General features: G+C 43.4%; 1 protein-coding gene across 1 annotated transcript in view; it reads right to left on the bottom strand.

The window, feature by feature from the left end:
* Nucleotides 1-7,266: 7,266 nt before the first annotated feature.
* The window catches only part of LOC126465766 (maltase 2-like), a 48,250-nt gene continuing 28,582 nt past the window's right edge, over nucleotides 7,267-26,934 (bottom strand). Inside the window, exons 6-8 of the mRNA XM_050096336.1 lie at nucleotides 23,800-24,001; nucleotides 12,490-12,935; nucleotides 7,267-7,414 (exon numbers count right to left, since the gene is read on the bottom strand). Of these exons, the coding sequence (XP_049952293.1) occupies nucleotides 7,267-7,414; nucleotides 12,490-12,935; nucleotides 23,800-24,001 (796 nt within the window). The remainder of the gene's footprint in view (nucleotides 7,415-12,489; nucleotides 12,936-23,799; nucleotides 24,002-26,934) is intronic.

The following is a 26,934-nucleotide window of genomic DNA, read 5'->3' as shown; positions in this document are numbered from 1 at the left end:
ACTAAATACGAGTAAAATTTTCTTGTAACGCAAACGCAACAGCTACATCGTTCGAGCTCTAGCTAATGGCTTGGTGATGTCTGCCCTTTATAGCAAACACTGCATGTGTCCGCTAATTCGGGGCAAATTCGAAAAACACCAACTGGCCCTTGCTACCTGCAGGTCTACACAAACCGCCATTCCCCTAAGTATGAAGATTAGATCACTTTAAAATCTTTTGCTTCATGGTATGCACAGAAAATCGTAAGAGAGCTCGGTCGTCAGATCCTATTGTAATTGTCAAATTATATAACATTTTTTGTATTTCTTTCTGTATTAGAATGAGATTAAAGTCAGGGTGACAGGATAACAGTGATAAGAATCGCTGATAACATTGATATTCTCAGTGAAAGTGAAGAAAAATTAAAGGACTTGTTAAATGTAGTTAAAAGTCTAATGTGTACAGAATATAGAGTGACAGTAAACTGTAGACAGACGAAAGTAATCAGAAGAAACAACGTGAGACTAGCGACAAAAAATGTTCAAATCTTATGGGACTTAACTGCTAAACTCATCAGTCCCTAAGCTTACACACTATTTACCCTAAATTATCCTAAGGACAAACACACACACACACACACTCATGCCCGAGGGAGGACTCGAACCTCCGCCGGGACCAGCCGCACAGTCCATCACTGTAGCGCCTTAGACCGCTCGGCTAATACCACGCGGCGACAAGCGATAACCTCAACATTTTAATTGTTGATCACTAACTAGTTGAACTGAAAAAATTGTGCTTACTTGGAAGGAAGTTAAGGCACGGGAGTCGAAGCAAGAAAGATACAGAGCACTCCTTGTGCATAAAACTCTACTAGTATCTGAGCCGCGCTGCGGTTCGCGTTGGTGCTGTTTGTGGGCTTCTGTCTTCTGTTGGAGGCCAATCTTATCGTTTAGTTGACATGGTTGCGGTTGTTTGTCTTCCTCTCGTGTTAACTGGCGCCACATAGTTTCACAAGCGTTGCCTGTCCGCTAGTGGCAGCAGCGGAGATTATCGATATGTAGTAACTGTGGCCCTATCTTTGGGGTGATGACGGTGGTTCTTCCGGGTCGTGTCAGTGTGCAGTTCGGTTGGGGACTCAGGAGGAGCCAGGTCCGCGCAGCGCGGGAACACGCCGGGACCACTGGAGGCGCACATGGACTGCCAGATCGAAGGCCTGTGGTCACGAGGGTGCACGACCTCGTCGTAAACCGGATCCTACAAGTTTTGAGTGCATTTGGATTCAAGTAGAGAAACATCGACTATTGTGAGATCTTGCAATTCTCCAGTGACTAGGGTTCGTGTTGCTGCTTGTAGTGTTGGCTCTGAGCACTATGGGACTTAACATCTGTGGTCATGAGTCCCCTAGAACTTAGAACTACTTAAACCTAACCAACCTAAGGACGTCACACACATCCATGCCCGAGGCAGGATTCGAACCTGCGACCGTAGCAGCCGCGCGGTTCCGGACTGAGCGCCTAGAACCGCTAGACTCGTAGTGTTACCAAGGCAAAGGCCAGAGAGTGGAGAGCTTGGGGAAGGCGGATCTGATTAGCTTTCCTGGACTTCTAATTACTATTTATTGCATTCAGTTTGTTACTATTTGTTAAGTTCAACCAGCGGTATTTTTCCTGCTTCGTGACCGCTAACGCCCCAGTTACCTGCCCTGGGGGTTAGTGTATGTAACAGCAGTGTACGTTTCCTTGCCTTGCAGTTGCTGTCCGGCGAGGCGTGTAGTTTTGACAGCTTTCTTGATTGTAGGTTGGTTGGCGATTCTTCTACTCTAGCGGTAGTGATTCCTTTCTCGTTCCGGACGATCTAAGCACAATATTCTGTGGGCTGATTCCAGACCGCCGGTTCCGGCTTTGGCGTATTTTTACATCTTCGCATTTGGTTTATTGGACGTCAGGTAGCCTCAGCAAGATTATTATTAGTCATTCGTTAGACTGCCACTAGTCTGAGCTACCATCTTGTGAAGTGAATGCAACTCTTGGCTGCCTATCTCACCGCTCGCGAAACTGTTTTTTGCCTGACCTACTCAGAGGTCGATTCCTGGTGCACCGTCTGTGACTGGCCCTTGTGTTTTATTATTGTATTTGCTGTTTCATTGTGTGTTACTAATTTTTTTATATAATTGCTATTCTTGGCGTTACAGCAGGTTTAAATGATTGTGCTACCAAGTTTGCCATCATTTTGTCTCACGTTTGGTGATCAGTTGCTTGTCTTTTAAATTGACCTTTGCTGTTGTATTTGCTTTTTTACTGTATGTTTTTCAATTTTTTTATGTAATTTCCTACTCTTGGCGTTACAGCAGGTTTAAATCGTTGTGCTACCAAGTTACCATCATTTTGTCTCACCCGTTTCATGATCAGTTGCCTGTCTTTTTAAATTAACCTTGCTATTGCATTGCTGTTTACAGTATGTTAAACTTTTTTTTTGTTGTAATTATCGTTCTTGACGTTAAAGGCCTTCAGCCGTGACTATGGTTCCTTGCCTTAAAATTCTAATTGGGATCACATTGACTTGTTTCTAAAACATTATTTGCTGTGTCCGTATTTTATGCTCATTTGGTGAATTATAAGACACTGAAGGCACTATTAATCACGCAGTTTTTTTATTCCTTCATTAATAACGTGTAGTATCTTTATTTATTGCTGAGTCTGGAATTAACGTTTTAAAATAAATGTGTGTAACTGCAAAAGGGAACCAACAGTAACTGATTACAGCCCCGTCCACAGTCATAGCCGAATCCTGCGGTCCTTGACTTCCAGGTTTCAGTATCAAACATTAGCTTTAATTTGAGGAAGAAATTCCTGAGAATTCCCTTTTGGAGCCCAATATTGTACGGTAAAGAACCATGCATGGACTGTCGGAAAGCCGGAAAAAGAGGAGAATTGACTTGTTTGAGACGTGTGATGATTTCATGGTTAGGTACGTAACATTTGTGCAATTTACATTGGAGTCTTAACATCAATATTATAATAATAATAAAAAAATAAAGGAACAAATAGACTGAATGTAGAGCTATTTTACACTGAAGGTTTGATGATGAAAGCTGTGTTGTTTTGCCATCAAACAAAGAAACAGGAAGTATTAAAGGCGTAACCAAACTTTCACCTTTCCTGAAATGACCCGTGGTGCTACAGCAGTATGCTGAAAATTACGTAGCGTAATAAGAATCGGAGTAGAAAAGAACAAGACAAGGAGAAGGGGCAGAATGGTAGGACATGGGTTAAGACATCAAGCAATAACTTCTATAGTATTAGAGTGAGTTGCAGTGAGTAGGTGGAGACAGAGGTTGGATAACAAAATCGAAGAAGTAGCCGAGGATGCAGGGTGTAAGTACCATTCTGAGATCAACGGGTTGTCACAGGAAAGGTAGTGGGCTGTGTCAAACCAGTCGGAAAACTGCAATAGAAAAAAGAAAAACAAATGAAAAGAAAAAAAGTGTTGAGAGGAACTGGTACGGCCGCAACTGGGAGGTTCGACTGAGGTTCTCCGCGGACGCGCTGCAGTCTCGACTCTGAAGAGGCAGTCTGTCGTCACGTAGAAGAGAACCCAACCAAGAATACTGGAACACTGCCCTTGCCGAGGGCTCTTGTAGAGCACGCAGGTGGGAGCTCATTGTCTCCAGCGTGTCCGTTCCGTGAAGATCTGGAAGTGATCCGACCCCCAACCTAATTTTGTATCGAAACGTAGGGCTGCGATGCATCAGTATCCCCGGATCCGTCCTAGTTTTGAAGGCGTCCCGGGACGGCCCTGAGGGTTTTATACACCTGTACCGGGAAACCCGGACTTTTTTGTGTCTGGAGATGTTCGATTGATTGGACATAATAGATTTTAATGAATCTTAGTTAAAATTCACTAAATGAAAAATGGCGCTTAGATAGTTTCCTTCGTTTTGTACTAGAAAACCAATGGCAATCCCGCTTAGACAGTTTTCTTTAGCCGGCCGGTGTGGCCGTGCGGTTCTAGGCGCTTCAGTCTGGAACCGCGTGACCGCTACGGTCGCAGGTTCGAATCCTGCCTCGGGCATGGATGTGTGTGATGTCCTTAGGTTGGTTAGGTTTAAGTAGTTCTAAGTTCTAAGGGACTAATGACCACAGATGTTAAGTCCCATAGTGCTCAAAGCCATTTGAACCATTTTTGATTTTTGAGTCTTCTTTACACGTATTTTCCGTCTTTCCTCAGAACAATGAGAAGCCGTTCCGTTGACAATCGATGATCGCATTCACCGCGCTACCCCCCTCCGCCATCGTTCAACTTATCGTTAACGGACACAAATATCTATGGTTTTCAAAGTCGGCAATTTAAAATGATGCAAGGCGTGAGCAAACGTTACGTTTCACTACATGGGTTCATGTCTCACGCCAATGGAGGCGCAAAATGTGCTTTATTCTTTGTCAGTGTACAATGTCATTAGAGAACGTGAACAACCATTTAGCACTTTACTCATTCTGAGCCGTGCGTCGCTCATGTTCGTGTCATATATTATGTAACATCTTGTGTTACCGTACGGCCACCCCGTAATTTTATATTTCAATTACTGGTGCCACTGAATTACTGTCTTGCCTGCCCGTGAGTGGCAGCAGCAACATGTATCGATATTTGCCCTGCTGTATTATCTTTGGTGGACGGCTGTTACTTCCCGGTCGTGATGTGTGGTGGGGAGGGATCGGACCTGGCACGGTTGGGGTTGGAACGCGGCAGAAGTTCAGTCGGGACGTAGCAGCAGTCGGGGACGGAGCTCTAGGGAGGCGCGGACAGCCAGTACTCGCCGACCGCTCGCGACACAGGATGAACTGTCCGACGGACGGAGATGGCAGTGGGATCGGCCGTTGGTCGGTCGTTCAGTTGGTCGCCTCTTTGGGCGACGTGTACTTGGTCTTTTGACCGTTTCTGGGCCTCGTCACTGGGTCATCTTGCTGGACGTGGCTCGGTTCCTTCTTGTGCTGAGACGTCGTGGCCAATGGGCAAGAGTTACCTCTGCATGATTGGGTCCGAGCCAGTGTGCCCAGATCGCCGGATCTCCCAGTTCCCGACGTACTGCGGAAGCACATGGTTTGAGTGCCCACAACCTTGACTGGTTGTTGGTCGGTCGTCTGGTCAGACGACGTTTGTTTCACCACCGACCGTCCTTCGGGTTTGTGTGTGTGTTCGCCAGTGATTTGTTCCAGTTGATAATCAGTGATTCGTTCTTGTTCGAGTTTCTAGTGGCATTGTTTCGTGCAACACTGTGTATCCTGTGTCAGTTCGACTAAGCAATGCTTTAAATGCTGTAATGCTGTATGCGTACTGCAGTTGGTCAGTTGCGACAGAACAGTTAGTGAGTGTTTCCTTACCGTGTTGATGCTGTCCGCCACGGCGTGTAGTTCCACAGCCGTTGCGATGTTCATGTATGTCAGTAGTTATTGTGCCGTGACTTATTAACAAACCAATATTTGAAGACGAGTGTTACTGGTCTCTTCGCCTCGCTGGCATTTAGGTTGTTGTGTTTTTGGTCGGGTGACCGAAGTCATGTAGTTGGTTGGTTCGTCGGCTGTCTATCGGTTGGGTTGCCTTCCGATTTAGAGATCGTTGGTCAGGCTGTCTGTCTCGCCTAAACGGGCGTTAGTGTTACAATTCCAGGCCGACCCTTCGAAACTTCTGAGCGCCGTTCCGTGTCTGTTACGTAGTAACTTCCCTGTTTGAGTTTTAGTTATTTGGTTGATGTGTGGCCTGCAGCCGAGTTTTTATATATCCTGAGTTTATTTTCCTCTCTTGTCCTTAAGACATTAGCTTGTTATTCTTTATATGGGGCTTTCAGCCGAATTTTACATCGGATCTTTTAAGGCCTTAAACCTTTAAATTATTGTGTTGATGTGTGGCCTTAAGCCGAGTATTAATATCTCTTAAATTAATGTCCTTGTCTTGCCCTTAAGGCATGAGATTGTTATTCTTTATTTATATGAAATGTTTTAAGATAAGGCCTTCTGCCTTTTGATTGAAACTCCTCTTACTCCTTAATATGCGATCTCCAGCCTAGGTCCATTAAAATTAAATTGCTAAGGCCTTCAGCCGATTAGATTGAAGATTTAGAAAATATTCTTGGGTGAAACCTCCAGAAGAATCTTGTATTTCAATTTTGTTTAGGCCTTGTGTCTTGGATTTTGAATGTGGCCTTCAGCTAATCTAAACGTAATCAAAGGAGATCGCTTAAAGTTGTGATATTGTGTGTTGATAAATAAAGTTTGTACGTTGAGTGCAACCGACAGGAATTCATTTTGGCCCCTTTCCACAACCTTATCCGCTCTGTCCTGCTAGCCCAGGCATTTCACATTCACTTCTCAAATTCACTGTAGTTAAAAATAATTTTTTGCAGCGCTAAACAGGTGTATGATCAGCAAGTGCACATAATTTGGCTTCCTATGTTGTATGTGTGCAATATTGTAATTTGTTCCATAAATCTGACTGCCGCCACTGTATTAATATTTTCCGGATGGGTAGCAAACACACGATTTTGATATTTTAAAAGCCACTTTATAAATCACAAGGAAGGACTAGCTTCAGAATCATATGTCTCGCCCATCTCGGGTTCCGACTTTGTATCAATGCCTTGGGTTGTACACCAAATCTCTCTGCGGAGCTTCATGCAGTAAGGTCATGTGTGAACCGTCCGTCAAATGGGGACGTTAAGCTTAGCGGTGCCCTTGTTGCTGTTATAGAGGCGTTGGAGCTGTACCTCGCCCGGTTCATCGGGCCCTTGTCTCATCATCATACAACGCAAATATGACACACTCCCACTGCAGTGATCTAAACTCAAGAGACACACTCAAGAGAACTCTCACGCAACTCGAGGAAAGATGCCATTGTAGGCAGAGAGAAAGAAAGGTCCAAAGGTACATGAACCTACTCCTCTGGGTATCCCCCCATTAGATTTTTTTTTTTTTCATTTCTGTTACGTGACAGACAGCAACGGCCCAAAGCATTGATATTTTTGAGATCAGTCCGTCGGATGGGTATATTAAGCTTACATCACAGAGGAGATTCACACCGTAATGAAATTTCAGAAGCAAAGAACATGTACAATTCTGTAATCCTAATCACTGCCTGCTCTCGCATACGTAATGCGCCATATTCCGTCCGTGACAGTCACGTGTATCCCTGTTGTGTGGCAGTTATCGTAATCATTAGTGTACCTTGTCTCTAACGTAACTGGTAATATTTTTAGTTTAAGCTCTTCCCAGCATGCGAGCAGTGAGGTGTTGGACTCACCCCGGCTGTCGAATGCTGGATACGCTGGCAGCGCTGATGACAAAGGACCTCTGAGACAGGCCGAGCATTTCGTAGAGGTCCACCACGTCCGGCCGGTCGCCCACGTTCACGGCGACCACCACCTCGGTGCCGTCATCTGCAGTCCTGCCAACAGTACACAAAAAATGGTTCAAATGGTTCTGAGCACTATGGGACTTAACATCTGTGGTCATCAGTCCCCTAGAACTTAGAACTACTTAAACCTAACTAACCTAAGGACATCACACACATCCATGCCCGAGGCAGGATTCGAACCTGCGACCGTAGCAGTCGCGCGATTCCTGACTGAGCGCCTAGAACCGCTAGACCACCGCGGCCGGCAACAGTACACGATCACGCCACTATCAAGTAGATGCTATTTTCTAAGAAATAGAGTGTTGACAATAATCGCATTGTACTGAATACTTATAGCAGAAAATAAAGGATTTTTTTGTAAAGGAACGAGTCATTGTGAATTTATCCGAAAATTGAGTTAATAAATAGAGGGTTGCAGACGAATCATTGACATATTCAATATAGTCATAACACTTTTACTTCTGAAATGAAAATTTTCAAATTTTTCACACATGTAGTGGTGTCCATGAAAATGTATTTCACTTCATCACGTGTACAACATGCGCTCCATTCCAACGGACAACTTCGTCTAGGCGACTACACATATTCCTTAGAACTTTGTGGTACAAGTCTTCATTTATCTCGTTGCACAACTGCATGACTGGATAGACCTACAGACAGTGTCTCTCCTTCTCATGCATAGCATTTCATGAAAATGACTGTTTTGCGGTTTTTATCTACCACAGAATCGAATATGTTGTTTGTTTACGATACCATAAACTTGGAAATAATCTTCGTCTCAGACCCATGTGTTGAGAATTATTTCATCTTATCCTTCTGCCCATAATGAATTACTCCAGTCAGGCTCTATGTCACAGTAATTTTGTAAGGAAATAGCCTGAGATCAGTCTGTAAAATTCTTTGTACAGAACCACGAGATATCTCTAGTACTCTTGCTGCCCGCCGGGATGACTTGTTTGGACCTCGTTGAATGGTAACCCGTAGCACTGCAACGTTTCCCGGAGACCGAACAGTCGCTGCCCGGTGTCGTTCTACTTAGAACAAATTGCTTTATTCGTCTAATTTCTCGGTAACCGGAGAACTGTGTTTCTTGATGGACCCCCAACAACTGTGGAGTAGTATCATAAATCTTCTTTGCTTTTCTGTGACACTTTTCAATACAGCGTAAAGGAGAACTGCCTCCGCACTATGCTAGGCAATGACGAAACTCTAACTTCAAAAAAAGGGACTGGCGATGTTGCAGCAAGACGACCTCTACCGAATTTTACATGAAATAAAACACGTAGGAGTGAAACTGAAATCAAATATAGTAGTGGTACGTTTATTATTCAGCGTTGAAGTCTGTCAATTATTCGTGCGCCAACATATACGTAAAAATAAACTGAGTCTCGACTGTTTATTTTTATAATAAAATGTTACCATTCAACCATTAGAGTCCAAGCATCAATGAATTTACTTCCTAATGAGGATGTAGATCAACTCTGCCGGCCGCTGTGGCCGAACTGTTTTAGGCGCTTCAGTCCGGAACCGCGCTGCTGGTACAGTCGCAGGTTCGAATCCATGCCTTGGGCATGTACCTGTATGTGTGTGATGTCCTTAGGTTAGTTAGGTTTAGGTAGTTCTACGTCTAGGGGACTGATGACCTCAGACGTTAAGTCCCATAGTGCTTACAGCCATTTGAACCATTTTTAGAATAACTCTAAAAACAATATTAAAAACACTAATTGATGAAGGAATAGAAGATGATGATGATGGGAGATTTTGATAACAAAGTAGGGGAAAACATACAAAGTTATTAGTAATGGAAAGTTTTGCATATAGTAGGAGCATTTCCCGAGGTGAACATCTTCGTCCATAGCACATTCATCCAGAGGAAGACACAAGGAAACTGGAATTGAGAATAATGAGAATAACTAACGCGTGTTGTATTTCATCACACAATGAGTAGCCGGCCGCGGTGGTCTAGCGGTTCTAGGCGCGCAGTCAGGAACCGCGCGACTGCTACGGTCGCAGGTTCGAATCCTGCCTCGGGCATGGATGTGTGTGATGTCCTTAGGTAGGTTAGGTTTAAGTAGTTCTAGGTTCTAGGGGACTGATGACCGCAGATGTTAAGTCCCATAGTGCTCAGAGCCATTTGAACCATTTTGAACACAATGAGTAATTTTAGAAAAACTTTCATGTGAAACAAAGCGACAGTTAAGCTGAAGACTACTGTTTCACTCAAACGGTAATAGGAAATTTAGTAATATACAGTGAACTATACAAAATCGTTCGAGAACGTTTTCAAAAGGATGTGAGAAGCTACAATGACAACTCGATAAGAGAAACCATTGATACCAGTAGAGTCGAAAGAAACTGCAAGAAAAGAAAACGTTCTAAGGTTCTTTAAATGTTTGTTCAGTTCGAAATGTGAATCGAAACAGATAGTGCGCGCTAGAAATAAAGACAGGACGGAAATATGCTAGATGGGTCGTACACAACAATTCGAGGTATGGGCAGAGATACGACCACAGCAGATTTTAATAAAAAAAGATTTAAGCTGGAAGAAAACTGTGCAAATGAAACTTGCAAGATATTTACAGAATGTCTGAAAAATTGGACATTCCCAAAGACCGGAACATTGCTGCAGTTTTTCAGCTTCACAATAAATGAGACACAAAAGGCCTAAGAATACTTCAAAACTATCACCTTAGTCTCCATAAAGTAAAAAGCTTCCACAGTTTCACGAATCAGGCATTAATGAGGAATCTACAAATATACTGTAGTCTACTATGCGTCATTCCCGTAGATACAGCACAGACAACGTTAGAATAATTAAGCGCTCATAACATCGTTTAAACAATCATTCTCCCCGCGCTCCATACAAAAATGGAACGGGAAGAAACCGTAATGTGTGAGAACGAAAGTAAGCTGCGTCACGCCCATCATCATTGTTTGTACATCATGAACGTAGACGTACTTGTAGATACTTAATAAAACTACCATCTGTTATAACAAGACAACTGATTTTATTTAGACAAACACAAAAGAAGGCTTCAGAAGTGTATACAGCAGACTGGACTATGGACAATAGAGAAGAAATTTTAGAAGGGAACAATGGGTGTAAATTTCTATGTTGTTTGAGCCTCGTAGATTCATAACAAGTTTTAGGATAATTTTAAATATTACATGTAAAAACACTTCTTGAGAAAGATATGTGTCTCAGACTATCTTAGAATACTGAAGAATGTATACTGCCATATCATTCATAACATTTCATCAGGATTGTGAGACATTTAGATCTCAGAAAGGAGTCAAGCAAGGAGATACTATAGTTCCAAAACTATTCTCAGTAGCTACAGAGTATTTTTTTACACCCTTAAACTTGGAAACTGAAGAAGGAATATGTTTTAATTCAATATACAAAGTGTGGAACTTTAATAGTGGCAACTACTTGTTTACAGCTGGTACAAAATAGCTACGTGTTTCAAAGTTTTACTGACCTGCAAAGTAGTCACCAGAATTGTGTATAAGCCGTCGCCAGCGATGTGCAAGTCGTAGGATACTCTTAGCAGTGCCAGTTGTATTTACTATTCGAGCGGCGCGGTCTATTGACCGACGAATTTGTAGCAGTTCTGAAGCGAATGCAGTGAAGTGTTTCCTTCAGTTTAGAAATCGAGTTGAAATCACGAGGGCTTAAGTCAGGGGACTGCAGTAGGTGGTATAGCACCTGATTGATGGGGCTGCTAAGTGCTATACCACCTATTGCACTCCCATGACTTAAGCCCTCGTGAGTTCAACTCGATTTCTAAACTGAAGGAAACACTTCACGGCATTCGCTTCAGAACTGCTACAAATTCGTCGGGCAATTGACCGCGCCGCTCGAACTGTCAACACAACTGCAACTGCTAAGAGTATCCTACGACTTCCACATCACTGGCAACGTGTTATACACAAAGCTGGTGACTACTTTAAATGTCAGTTAAACTTTGAAACACGTATCTACTTTGTACGAGCTGTAAATAAATAGTTGCCACTATTAAAGTTCCAACCCTCGTAGGTGGATACGTTTTGTATTGCTGAAGGTATTTTACACCATACAAGGCAAGATCTTAATAGATCTAGTTGAAAACGAGACATGACAAACAATGCAATTTAACTAAAATAATATATAATAGCAATATGAAAAAGAAAATTGTACAAATTAAGTGACCGCTACGGTCGCAGGTTCGAATCCTGCCTCCGGCATGGATGTATGTGATACCTTTAGCTTAGTTAGGTTCTAAGAGACTGATGACCTCAGATGTTGAGTCCCATAGTGCTCAGAGCCATCTGAACCATTTTGTATAAATTAAGAAGTATTCGTAGGTGCAGGTGACGAATTTTTTTTATTTAATGCAGTTGGACACATCTGGCTGGACACATAAAAACAAAGTAAAACAAACGTAAAATCACAGTTAGAAATTAAACAGTTCGAAATCTAAGTGTCCGTTAGGGTGACCTAATGGAAAGGCGTTGAGAGGCGTTAAAAGACATGAAGTAACAACATTGATACGAATAGCTGAAGACCACAATGTTTGGAAAAGTCGTGAGGCTGCCTTCATCGAATAATTGGTGTGAAATGATTGATGATAATGACAAAATGGTTCAAATGGCTCTGAGTACTATGGGACTTAACTTCTGAGGTCTCCAGTCCCCTAGAACTAACAACTACTTAAACCTAACTAACCTAAGAACATCACACACATCGATGCCCGAGGCAGGATTCGAACTTGCGACCGTAGCAGTCCCGCGGTTTCAGACTGAAGCGCCTAGAACCGCTCGGCCACACCGGCCGGCAATGAAAATGATGTTGATAGTTACTGAACGGACGACCTTTAGATTGCGCTGGAGCCAATCGCTTTAAATGGAGATTCCGGTCACGATGGTGATGCTGTTAGTGGTGGTGGACTTGGTGGTGGTGGGGGTGGTGGTGGTGCGAATGCTGAGAGTAATGACTGTGTTGGTGATGGTGAGGAATATATGACAGTGATGATGGTTCACCTGAGTCTTGTGATGATGATGTTCACTATGGCGGTCTGTGCTAGCCATGATTGGAGACTGAACTCATAGAGCTGTCTGGGTACCTGGAGAAAGCGATGACTTGGGCGGAACTGTTGACGGCCGTCACTCCAGTCTGCACAGCTGGTTCGTCTCTGAGCGCCACCAGCTGGCGGTAAGTCTTGAGGTGGCTCCTACCAGCCTCCTCCTGAGCTTCAGCGTTGAGGGTGACGTAGTTCTCGTTCACTGGTAGCCAGGTCTCGTTAGCTGTGCTAAAGCCCGCATTCGTGCTGTTGTCCCATTGGAAGGGCGTCCTCTCAGGGTCTCTGGAATTGCCGAGTGTGACACCGTCCCAGCACCCTGCAGGGTCTGTAGCAATTTCACATGTCATGTTGTAGTTGTCCTCCATGCCGATCTCCTCTCCGTTGTAGGTGACGGCGGTTCCCGGCAGCAGTGTCACCAGCATGTTCATCCCGTCCACCAGGTCTGGGCTGAAGCGGCTGGCCACTCGGTGCTGGTCGTGGTTGCCGATCTGCAGAGGAAATCAGTAATACAACTACCGTAAATACACGTAGATGATAACTCATGGGGTAGCGATATGCAAATACACAGATGGCTGTAGTACCGCGTACGAAACGTATAAAACGGCAGTGCGTTGGCGGAGCTATCATTTATTCATAGGTGATTCATTTGAAAGCAGAAACTCGGATTGTAATTAAATCTACCATTCCCTTTCTAAGGAACCATTCCGGGATTTGGGTGGAGCGATGTTGGGAAATCACAGAAGACATAAATCAGGATGGTCGGATGCGCTATGAACCGTCCTACTCCAGACTGGGTGTTCAATGCGCTTAACACTGCGCCAATTCGCTCAGTCTGGGATGTAAAAAGAAATGAAACATATTCACATGCATTAAAATGGTCTGGGCATTACGAACTTCTTTTGCGTTGCAGTGCTAACGTTACTTATAAAATATCACAAAACATGAATCTATCAGTTTCTGCAAAGACACTTTTCAAGAGTAGAAGGAGTTGTTCTTCAGAAAGTTCTGTAATTTACTCTTAAACTGCACCGTATTATCTACAATATATCAAATATTCTCCGGCAGATTTCTAAATACATGTGTCACTCCTTTCTGCACCACTCTGAAGCGTTTGTAGAGGTTGTTTTGATGATGGTGTTCCGTTCATGAGATTCACTATTCTTCGAGAAGCGAAAATAGTTTTAACGAAAAGACGTTAATCAATATACCTACTGTCAAAGAGTTGTCAGAGTACTTAGTTTTCTTAAGAGGTATATGTGGGATATCGTTCTTATATGTGTTCTGAAAGTGTTTGTGCTAGCATTCTATGCTGAGTTACCCCAAGGAATGAGTCGGTAACTCAGTGGTAAATGGAAATCTTCAGAATACTTTAGTTCCTTAGTTTTTAATTAAACTATACCAATAAGTTGTTCAATAAAGGTTGTGATTTGTGTGTAACTTAGAAAACTTAACACAGTCAATTTCCTGTAGACAATTTTTACAACTCGTGGAGTCTTACAAGAAGCAGTTAACTGTGTGTGCTGAGTCTTGTCAAAGTTTAATGGTAATCAGTTTGATTTTAACCTTCTTCTGACTTTTTTTTAACTTTACGTTAGTTCCTTCTTATGTAGACTGCCACCAGGTATTATTCCTTTGTTACATCATCGAAAAGGCTACCATCAGATCTTCTGATTCTGTAAAATAGATACAATTTAATAGTATCAGAAACAACAGGGGTCCCAAACCAGAACCCTCCAATACCCCATTTCTGATTCCTTCAAACTCTTAATGGAGCTGCTACGTGACTGATGTACAACTAGTTAAGTTTAATTTCTGTCATCAAGATGTAAACCATATATGTGCTTGCTACCAAGAATAACTCCGAAAGTTATGATAGGAGCATACTTTCGGAGTTATTGTAGGTGCCAACAGTTAGTGACTCATCCTGCATAACATTTAAAAACTTGCATCAAGATGTAATTGCTCACACAATCAAAATATTTGCCTTACTATGATAATAATTTCTGATTTATTGATTCCATAAGAGGAAGTCAAATGAAAACGAGATAGATGGAAGAAAAGTGGTTAATGTGTTTATTATTTCAAAAGTAACAGCCATAACAGCGAATACATTTACCCATGCGTGTTATTCTTTATCCAAACAAAGTCGTTGGCCACGAATGTCTTTCTTTAGCACTCCAAGCGCATCAGAATCATATGGGGAGAGATTTGGACTATATGGAGGATATGTAAGGACTTCCCAGCGTAATTTCTGCAGCGTAGGGAAAATAACCTTGGCAACATCTGGTTACACTTAACCAGACTGATGACGTCTTTCAACATGCCTAGGCGTTTGGACTTGATGGTACACTTCAGTTAACGCACAGCCAGCCGTACGTGAACACTTTACAAAAACTGAAAATCGCCATCACGTTCAAACACACACGAATGTGATGGACTTCGTCATTCTGTTGCAGGATAATGCTCGCCGACTTGTTGACAAGGTTGTTTCGATTACCTTGCAAAACTTCCCTGGGTAGCGCTTATACAACTTCCATACAGTCCCGATCAATTCCAATACGATTTCCATATTTTTCAAGCCCTGCAGTGGTCATCGATTTGCTTTGGACGAAGAGGTGCACATCGACGACTGAAACATTTTTCGAAGAATATACTGACCATCTTGTCTCACAGTGGGAGAAATATCTTAACACATATGGCGATTACTTTTGAAATAATGAATAGTTTACTTACTTTTTTCCATATCTATCGTTTTCATATGACTGCCCCTTATAGTATATCATCTGTTAAGCTAAGTGTAGGCTGTCCAGTTTATTGTCTTCTTTGAAGTAAAAGCTGTTTACTGCTGGGCATGATTTACCGTAGAAGTTGTTCACAAAGTGTAGTGGACATGTTGTTATTCATTTTTAAAATAGTGACAATAATGTGTTTCACCAGTGTATTGTCTACTATTTTGTGGAGTGTCTTCACAACAGCATCTTCAAACCAATCTGAGAAACTTCCAATACGAAAAATCTCGTTACATACGTAACTTAATATTTTCCAAAGTTAAGGGTGAAGAATAATTCATTATTTCAATATAAACTAACTCTTTCTAAGGATGTGGATAATACTGAAAACTACTTTTAGAGATGCTGAATGTAGTTAAATGTTACCAGACTTGCAGAAAGTAGTGTCCTATTCTTTCTCTTTCAGAGAAATCCTTAACCCATCAACAGTGAACAAGCGGGAATGAGAAGCAATCCAAATTTGACAAATCAATGAACAGCCGTACTTTGTCTGGTAGCGCTTCTCTGTTTACAATGCCTTTTCATGCTTTCTGCGTGTAACATAGGCATATCACTGATATCAACGCAGGTGAGAAGCATCTGCTTTCGTATCGGTTCTATATTCGATTTACAGCACCCGGTACAGCCGGTACTTACGAGTCTTTTCTCCTTTTACTGAGTAATGACAAAATCCAGATGATCCATACAATGTTGATAACAGGAGCTTGTGTCTTGTCTCATCCTACAAATGCAGTGTCGAACTTATACGGACAGCGGCTTCCTATGGGAGAAGGAGGCCTGCTCAGCACACGGACCTACCATTGGACATTACCTGCCACTATGCACGCAGCTGCCGGCAGTCAGTGACATCGGGTATAGCTTCCCCCTCCCGACCCCCTTTGTACAGATCTACGTCATCCTCTTAGGTTTTGTGCGGCTAGTGTCTATTTTCATTTCTTCAGTGCCAACCTTAGTCGTGCCACGATTTTTGTTGTTGTGCTTTGGCTGCGCAAGGCTAGATAAAAATCGTGAACATGATGACCTTGAAACTTCCTGGCAGATTAAAACTGTGTGCTGGACCGAGATTCGAACTCGGGACTTTTGCCTTTCTCGGGCAAGTGCTCTGCCATCTGAGCTACCCAAGCACGACTCACAACCCGTCCTCATAGCTTCAATTCCGCCAGTACCTCGTCTCCCATCTTCCACACTTCACAGAAGCTCTCCTTCGAACCTTGCAGCACTGCTGGAAGAAAGGATATTGTGGAGAAACGGCTTGGCCATTGCCTCGGGGATGTTTCCAGAATGAAATTTTCACTCTGCAGCGGAGTGTGTGCTGATATCAAACTTCCTGGCAGATTAAAACTGTGTGCCGGACGGACACTCTAAATCTGGACCTTAGTCTTTCGCGGGCAAGTGCTCTACCATCTGAGCTACCAAGCACGACTCACGACCCGTGCTCACAGCAATGACCTTGTTTAATGTTTTCTTCAATTTGTGCACGAAGGACCTATCGAGTTTGAAACTGAGCATAAACCTGGAATTTTTCTATTTATATTTTCTACTGAACCTTTTCTAATATACACGCTTAAGTTGCTCTCTTTCAGAAACACGGTGGTTCTTTTATTTTACGCTGCACAATGTTGTGTATGATGTGTTTATGTACATTTAAATGCAATGATCGTGACATGTGTGTAAAATTATATTTATCTGTACATTTTATGGGAAAGACTTTCTGACCTTTTTGTTGCTGAACGTGCTGTCTACTGTTGCTATGACAATCCAAGTTAAGTAATACTGCTCATGAGTTGCCTCAGCGTACTTGGTAGCCGTGTATTATCACTGTTTTTTGTTATTAATTATTTTCGTAAAATATATGTTGATGTGCTTATCATTAGAGTATTACTTAAATAAATTTCTGTTTTTGTTCTACGGAAGGAAAGAAGGAATGTGTTCAGTGGCTAATAAAATACTTGTCTACGATCAGCAAGTGCTCATAGATTACATAAGCTAACAATGAATGTGTTCCACGGTTAACTATTAGTGTGTGGAGTGAGTGTAAATCAAGGGAACCATCAGTGGAACGAATGAGTGAGTGAAGGGGTAATGTATATCAAAGAATTGTAAATAAGTCAGGATTAAAAATAGTAACATTTTTAAACTTTTTCATTTTGTAATAAATGGGATTTGCAGTCTGGATGTATTCTCAAAAAGAAAATTTACCTACATCTACTGTAAAACAAAACATTAAATAAAATCCTTCATCATCCACACCAGATATGAGGATGAATGAGTTTGGTGATATGTGTAAATACAGGGACTGAATTTTATGTTTTCGTATTGGCGGAGCAGCCCCCTTTCCCACGTCGTTGACATTCCTACTTCCACTTGTAGTATGGCGTTCCTACTTACTGTATAACTAAAAGAAGATTTGAATGAGAGAAAAGGAGAGAATTTCATTGATGGTGTGACGTTGTAATCCATTACTGTAACTCCATGCACCCAAATTTCTATTGTGAGGTGAGAGTGATGAGAGGCATGAGTTTGTTCCCACCGTGAAACATCTTATTTTTGTTCTGTAGATTCCTTTAATGAAAATTGCAGTCATATTTTACTGCGCCGTTTGTAGGGGCTGCTAGGTACAGAAAGAATCTCAGTGACTGTAAAGATCAAGCCATTTTTTTCTATTTATTAACCTTCTCTGTTAGGATTCATAACTTTTGCGTGCAAAATAGTAAACGTCATTTGCGAGCCTTCGTCTGGTGACTCAGCAGTACGCCACAGCATATGATGCGCGCTGAGACCCTGCAGACATACGTTCAAAAGGGCAGGGGCTGACTTCTGAGACTAGTAACAAGAGTAGGAGGGGTAATGTGTCTGGTCAGCCAGGGCGCAAGTGCTCTGCAGAGCAGCACTGTTCTGCTGGACTCCATTCCAGTAGAGCTACAGTTTTTGCAACATGCTGTAGGAACACTGCAAGGTATCTGGCTAAGAAAGGTGAGGCTAATGAATAGTGGAGAGGGTCGCCCATAGCAAATAAACGGCCGTTGTACCAACAATCCCAGCTAGGTCAAAGAACGCTTTTCAGTGGGCATTTTACTCGGATCTGTGACTTCTTGAAGGCAGGTGGGACTGTAAACAGTTTGACCACATTCCTATCTCCTGCTGCTCTGAGGCAACCAACTGCATTCAGTTTTGTGAACTACACTCCAGGAAATTGAAATAAGAACACCGTGAATTCATTGTGCCAGGAAGGGGAAACTTTATTGACACATTCCTGGGGTCAGATACATCACATGATCACACTGACAGAACCACAGGCACATAGACACAGGCAACAGAGCATGCACAATGTCGGCACTAGTACAGTGTATATCCACCTTTCGCAGCAATGCAGGCTGCTATTCTCCCATGGAGACGATCGTAGAGATGCTGGATGTAGTCCTGTGGAACGGCTTGCCATGCCATTTCCACCTGGCGCCTCAGGTGGACCAGCGTTCGTGCTGGACGTGCAGACCGCGTGAGACGACGCTTCATCCAGTCCCAAACATGCTCAATGGGGGACAGATCCGGAGATCTTGCTGGCCACGGTAGTTGACTTACACCTTCTAGAGCACGTTGGGTGGCACGGGATACATGCGGACGTGCATTGTCCTGTTGGAACAGCAAGTTCCCTTGCCGGTCTAGGAATGGTAGAACGATGGGTTCGATGACGGTTTGGATGTACCGTGCACTATTCAGTGTCCCCTCGACGATCACCAGTGGTGTACGGCCAGTGTAGGAGATCGCTCCCCACACCATGATGCCGGGTGTTGGCCCTGTGTGCCTCGGTCGTATGCAGTCCTGATTGTGGCGCTCACCTGCACGGCGCCAAACACGCATACGACCATCATTGGCACCAAGGCAGAAGCGACTCTCATCGCTGAAGACGACACGTCTCCATTCGTCCCTCCATTCACGCCTGTCGCGACACCACTGGAGGCGGGCTGCACGATGTTGGGACGTGAGCGGAAGACGGCCTAACGGTGTGTGGGACCGTAGCCCAGCTTCATGGAGACGGTTGCGAATGGTCCTCGCCGATACCCCAGGAGCAACAGTGTCCCTAATTTGCTGGGAAGTGGCGGTGCGGTCCCCTACGGCACTGCGTAGGATCCTACGGTCTTGGCGTGCATCCGTGCGTCGCTGCGGTCCGGTCCCAGGTCGACGGGCACGTGCACCTTCCGCCGACCACTGGCGACAACATCGATGTACTGTGGAGACCTCACGCCCCACGTGTTGAGCAATTCGGCGGTACGTCCACCCGGCCTCCCGCATGCCCACTATACCCCCTCGCTCAAAGTCCGTCAACTGCACATACGGTTCACGTCCACGCTGTCGCGGCATGCTACCAGTGTTAAAGACTGCGATGGAGCTCCGTATGCCACGGCAAACTGGCTGACACTGACGGCGGCGGTGCACAAATGCTGCGCAGCTAGCGCCATTCGACGGCCAACACCGCGGTTCCTGGTGTGTCCGCTGTGCCATGCGTGTGATCATTGCTTGTACAGCCCTCTCGCAGTGTCCGGAGCAAGTATGGTGGGTCTGACACACCGGTGTCAATGTGTTCTTTTTTCCATTTCCAGGAGTGTATGTATTCGGCCTGCTGGAGAAAGCATGTTGTGTCAGCCTGATGTCAACGGCAGTCGTGTGGGTATTACTTCTGTTGGGTCCTGCCCACTCATTGCAGATGGTATCTGTTCTTTCGGACATATCCGAAAGAACAGAAGAACCGTGCAGCTCTCTAGAATAAAATGATAATTAAATCAAGACGCTAAGCTGCCGACAGGCGTTGATATACATCATCAGGGACAGTTGTGTGCCCCGACCGGGACTTGACCGGGACTTGAACCCGGGCTCTAGTCCCGGTCGGGGCACACGTTTTCAACTGTCGCCATTGATGTATATCAACGCCTGTCGGTAGCTTGGGGTCTTGATTTAATTATCATTTCATTGCAGATAAGGTGCCTAAACGATGCAGCCTTCTCAGAATGCTATACAACAATTCAAGCACATAACATTAGTAGTTTTGTTTCAATAAAGCAGGCTGACAATATTTAACTTTATATGCACAACAAATGTTGCAAGCGATGGGCGACATGCAAATAGTAATCTTCTTCGCTCTTTACAAACTCCAAACAAGCAATAGATATAGATCACTACTATCTGATATCGTAGCACTCTCTCCTAGGCCGTGCTAATACTCAGCGAACGCTTTCCACTAATGTTCTAGTCGAGGCTGGCAGGAGCGGCGTTTAAAAAATGTTCAAATGTGTGTGAATTCCTAAGGGACCCAACTGCTAAGTGCATCGGCCCCTAGACTTACACACTACTTTAACTAACTTATGCTAAGAACAACACACACACCCATGCTCGAGGGAGGACTCGAACCTACAGCAGCAGGGGCCGCGCAGACCGTGATACGGCTCCTCAAACAGAGCGTCCACTCCGGCGGAGCTTATATTCAATTCTTGCAGGTGTCGCTCCTGTCGTGGCGTGGCCGTAGGCAGCGCACCATTGGCCGAAGTCGTTTCACCGCCTTCTCTGCTCTTCTTAGTCTTCGTTCCGGCGCTTGTGGTTACGCCAGAACAACATCCACCAAAGGTGGGACATGTTCTTATTGGTCTGTCTTAAAAAATTCTCAAGAGTTTGAGACTAGGATCTGACTGAGCCGTGGCGGCTGGCGCTAGGGTGTTCTACTTGCATCGCTGATATCGATATTCGGCTGTCTTGCTATCTTTGACTGCTCCCCCCGGCGGGTTTTCCGGGTGAACGTGTGACGTAAGAGTCTCCGGTCGGCGTTCATAGGACCAACTTGTGTTGAAAACAAGCCGGCGATCCTAACCATGGTGCATGCGCCTCGCCGTGCTCGCCGTCCTTGTCTTTTGTCGCGTCGGATGTAAGGGGCCGGTCATTGGGAGCCTTGACGTGCAAAACTGTGGTGGGCTCGTCGTCTCACGCTGAACCTCTTCCCAGCTCGTAATTTGCAAGCTACAAGTTATTCTGTGTTTAACTAAGAAGATTGTTGAAACTTATTCTGGCTTTGGTAGCTGCCAGAGATGGTTCTGAAATTGGTTCCACGGTGGCTATTTTAAGGAGGCTGATGTTCCTCATTTCGTTCCCCATCATATGTGAGGTGTGTATCTTAAGTGGTTTCTATGCAAGTTTTAACTTGATTTAGGACATATTGGCCGCTTGGAGACTGGTTGTTGTTCACGCGCCAGACAGCTGTAGAGTTAATAGTTTAATCATTTTTGATGGCAGGATTTGGTACGTTTCATTTAATGTTGAAAGTGCCTTAAGGCAACTGAAAGTGATCTCTAAGTTTCCTGCTAATTTACTGGGGGACAGGTACTGTTAAAATATTGCTCCATAAGAATTTGGGGGCAGGCTTAATATATTTTCCACTGTGGCTGTGATTTGACCTTGTTTTCATTGAAATCTATTTGTGCTGTAGGCCATTTGCTAAGTCTGCTCGTTTCCTGGGGTTGGTGCGATTATGGATTCTTGTCAGGACAGCGCATTGTGAGGCTGGTCGGACTATATATAAACATATATCGCCTGCTTGTGAGCCTGTGCACAAGCCGTGGGGAGTGATCGCTTGTATTGCCTGCCGGCCGTAGCGTTATTGCTTCCAAATACTGCTGTGGCCTTAATGCTGTTCTCTAAAGTTAAGTGAGGCCACTTTGTTAATATTAGCGTTTCTGTAAGTTATTTTACTGCTTAATACTAGCCATTCTTATCCAACACTTAGGTTAATCGTTTGTGTATCTTTAATGAATGTGCAACTTGTTATTTTTCCTGTGTGCCAGTTTTGCGACCTTGGTTGGCCCACTTCGCGTTTTTAGTATAAGCATTGTTCACTGTGTACCTTTATGTGGGCAGTTCAGTTTTATTAAGCTTTAAGATCTTTGTTTTTTTAATGAAGTTGTGGTATTATGTGGCTGTGTAAGTTTTGCAAGTGTATAGTGTTAGTAGCCTTTTGAGATATCGTTAAACAAGAAAGATTGTTTATGATTGATTATTCACGTGCCTACTATCTTTTTTTTTATTTCGGATGCAAAATATAATCCTTATTCGTGTTTATGTAATTCAATTAAAGTAAAAATGTGTAGACTGCATCAGTAAGAGGGCAAATGTCCAAATTGAAGTTTATAGTAAAGTCTGTTTCGAGTCAAATTAAAATCGTAAGACAATCAGAAGCTTGTCCTTCACCAGTGATCCCGGGCTTCCCATTTTCTTTAAATAACTGTGATGAGATTGTAATTTTGGTTTTCTAAAGAACTGAGTGGTATCACGGTTCACTGACTTTCTGGGAATTGTGTGCGTAGACAAATCCAGGGATTCGCGGACTGAAAAAGAAATCGATGGAGGAGGATAGATAGGTAGAATGTTCTAAAAACTGCGTCGACAAGAAGCCAACTGATTGGAGAACTTTTTACATCGCTTCTTTGGCGAGAGAGCAGACAGAGCGTTATCAATAACCTCACTGGCCAGAATTTGGTACATCTTTTTTCACTGGAGAATTGTGAAGCAGACTCTGCTTAGAGCAGGGACAGGAGACATGGTGCAGACTTTCTCAGGGGTAGGACTGCGAGGAGAAGATCCTGGAGCTTGAATTAGGGGCTTCAGCGAGGAAATTCGGCAGAGAATGAAACTTCTGAATGTCAGCTTGTGCATTGTCAGACGAGTGGCGACAGTAGCCATTAGGACCGTATACAGCTTTCCTCTATGCACATCATCTTGGTGAGATTATCTGGTGGCGTCAGCAGGTTAGGTAGGAGCAAAGACAGGCTTTTTTTCACTCAATTACATTCATCTAGGCTCATCCATAACCAAGTGAGCAGAGTAGCTGCTTCTTTGCTTTCCATTCTCTGTTTGGTATGATCTTACAATCACTGTGCAACCAGCAGAGACCATGCTTCCTCCAGTTAAATTATTGGACTATTATTTTTGAAACCCTTCATTCCTTTTCCGAGAACTTTTCCAAGTTTTGCTTGCTCTGTCTCATTTCTTTTCCTTAAATCGCTGTTGCTTTTGTCATGTGCCTAATTAAGATTAATGTGAATGTTACGGTTGACATGTGCACACTGAGAATGGTTGCAATAAACTTAGGTTCACTTGGGCCAAGATTTAAATTCAGGAGTTAGTGAATCCATTTTTCCCGACTGCGTACCTTTAACGATTTTTTTCCTAGCTCAACACCCAGGACTCATTTACCAGGGCCAGCTCCCTAGCTATCGTCAAATTCGATATACACAGTTATTAATTCAGTATCTGAGTTATTTGGGGAGGAATCTGCCTCTCAGTAGCCCAACTGATGCAGATCCCACTAGCAGACGGAAGGCTCACGTTCATAAACCCCCATTGGGGATTATTACCTTGCGTATAACGGATGCCAGTGACATCACTTTTCCTAAAACTAACTATGAAATGCGTGTTGCTGAACTCTTCTCATCTTAAGATTCTTTTTTGTGTTGTGCATGGTCAAAATAAAATTTTAAAAAACTGTATCAGAGGAACTTATTATCAACGCCAAGAATAAACATACCACCCAGTTGGACCACACTCCCCGCTCGTCGACAATGTCGATCCAGTTGCTGATGACTTCAGCGAAGTCCGCAGCAGTGGAGCTGGCGTTGACATCGGTGATCAGCAGGAAGTTGAAGGAGAAGTCAGCCCCAGGATTGGTCTCGTTGCCGTAGTAGCCCAGAATCTGGTCCACTGTGCCGTAGGACTCGGTTATCATCGTCCTGGAAAACCATAAAACCACTTAACAACTCTGGAAGGAAACCCCAAATTTTTGCCAAGTCTTTGCTCACATTGACCCACGAGATATATTAACAACGTGTGCTGGACAGAGACTTCAAGTTCCGTATGGTCCGCTCTATCTACTCATATCCACTCGTCAGCATGACAATTTCAGTTTGCCAGTGCTTCTCATCCGTAATCCCTATATAGCTCTGATCGTAATAACACATTTTACTTGAATTCAGGAAATTTAAACAATATTTTTTTCTGTTCTTCTCGCTAAATTAAACTATATGAAAGAGGAGAATACTGTAAACATGTTCATCATCATCGTCGCTTATTGCACATAACCAGCCCAGTTAGGCTCATGGCAGAAGACAAAAAATGTACCAATACATAAACATAAAACGTTACGAAATAATGAACACATACATTCCACGAATCATGAATAAATAGAATGGTAACATCACATAAATTGATTTCAAGTGTTTGCCCATTTGCTTTTGTCTCTGTCATTCTAAACGCTGGCTGTTGGATCTGCTTATTGATTAAAGTTCTGTCTTTCCATCTCGTTCGCGGACGACCTCTTCTACCAGTTATCTGATGTTCTCATAGTTTTCTAAGGGATATACCCTCTGCTCGGAAAACATGATCTGCCCACTATGGTCTTCTACTTGCAGTCACTCGTCCGACATTAGCGTTCTTAAACCGCCGATACTATGTTACTGCTGAGCTAGTACCATGAAATTACGAACTACGAATTGCAGTTCAGTAGGATGCTAGTCGTATGTTGTTCTGGCTGATGACCAGTTATCTCCACCATTCTACCTGACATGGTGTCTGCAAGGTGTACCGTATTCTCTTGACAGTTCTTTCTAAAATAGCTGCAAAGGCTTATTACCATGACTTCATCGTTGCTGTTTTCTTTACATGTTAGTTCACCTTGCAAATTCCAATGGTTTTTGAAGGCTGTTTAACTGTTCTCAGTAGTGCAATGTTACTCGCCAACATCAGTAATACTATTTACCACACAGGTTTCCTTTAGACAGGACCTTAAGCGGACTAAACATAGTACAAGGTATTATAATACAGGGTGTTTATAAATGAATATCGGGATTTAACGCTTTTAATATTTATTATATTAAACTTACAGTTATAAATGATATGTCAAATGAAAAAGCAACTCAAACAGTTTTACCAAGAACCTTATAGATTTCAATGTGAGCACCATTTGTCACACGGCACAGATCAAGTGTTCAGCCGAGTTCTTCCCAAACGTTGATAAGTGTGTCTTCAGTGATTGTAGCAACAGATGCTTCAATCCGGTTTCTTAATTCTGGGAGGTCTGCCGGTAACGGAGGTACGTACACACGATTCTTGATGAAGCTCCAAAGGAAAAAATCGCATATGTCGGGTGAACGTGGAGGCTATGCAAAGCAAGCACTGTCATTGGGCCCCTTGCAGCCTATCCAGCGCTTGGGTACAGCGAAGTTCAACCAATCGCGTATTTCGCTATGTCAGTGAGGTGGCGCACCATCTTGCTGAAAAATGAAGTTCTCTGGCTCAACTGAGGGAAGAGCCATTGCTCTAGTGTGTCAAGGTAAGAAGTGCCAGTTACAGTAGGTTCACGAAAAAAGAAAGACCCATAAACTTTCCGTCGGGATACGGCACAAAAAACAGTCACTTTAGGGGAATCTCGTTGCATTTGTACCACCTGGTAAGGATTTTCTGAGCCCCAGATGCGCACATTGTGAGTGTTAACATGGCCACTAAGGTGAAAGGTCGATTCATCACTGAAGACAACATGATCCAGAAAATCTTCATCGTCATGAAACAACATTTCGTTGGCGAAATTGGCACGTAATCCATGGTCTGCCGGCTTTAGAGCCTGTAATAACTGTATACCGTAAGGACGTAACTGTACGTGTTTTCTTAAAACTTTCCAAACAGTCGACACGGGAGCTTGTAATTCACGACTAGCCTTCTGCGGGCTACGAGTGAACGTCTCTCTCACTCGCTCAACAGTCTCTTCATTAACTCTTGGTCGTCCTGTGCTCTTCCCTTTACAAAGGTTGCCGGTATCTTCAAATTGATGATCACTTGGAGGATTACAACCGAACTTCGGCCGGAACACACGTTGTACAGTAACTACAGATTCGGTCTTTGCAAACTGCAAAACACAAAACAGTTTCTGTTCACTAGTCGCCATCTTCGCTACTACCGCTGTCTAGCGGATTGCGGCGGAAACATTGCGTGCTGCGCATGTGCACTGGTGCCAAACTAAATGGTTTGAGTTGCACTTTCTTTTGACATATCATTTATAACTGTAAGTTTAATGTAATAAATATTATTAGGCGTTAAAACCCCGATATTCATTTATAAACACCCTGTATTTGCAAAGGAATAGAACCATGGAACGGAACCACCATTTCACTCCCTGCCTCTGTCTATTCTCCAGCTGCCTAACCGATAACATAATAAAATAGCTGTTTAGGCATTAGACACAATCAATATGTCAAAGGAGTGGATGTCATAGCTATTATAATAGACGTAGGGCGAGATCGTTCCATCTCTACAGTGTGATTTAATTTAGCCCTGTTTTGTGCCAGATTGGCGTAATATGCAAATGATCACATAGTTTGTGGTATGACTGCCTGATGCTCCAAGCTGTCTGAATTAGCAGACAAGGAGACCAGAGGGAATGGCCACTCCATATTATACTGTTACTGGTGTCTACCACAGGGATGCTATAGAGAGTGCTTCCGTAACAGCTTGAGAAAAGGCTGCTCCATTCAACAATCTGAGGTAGGGAACTTGGGGTCGGAGGAACCAGAATTTGGAAGCCAAGGTATTTACGTGTGTGTACTATTACGCTTCTCCAAGAACAGAAGCACGACTTTGAGCAATTGTCTAGCTACAAGATGCCATCACCGCC

The sequence above is a fragment of the Schistocerca serialis genome, chromosome 1 (genome assembly GCF_023864345.2).
Source record: "Schistocerca serialis cubense isolate TAMUIC-IGC-003099 chromosome 1, iqSchSeri2.2, whole genome shotgun sequence".
NCBI lineage: Eukaryota > Metazoa > Arthropoda > Insecta > Orthoptera > Acrididae > Schistocerca > Schistocerca serialis.
Note: the sequence above shows the minus strand (reverse complement) of the source record. Positions and strands in the feature narration are given on the sequence as shown.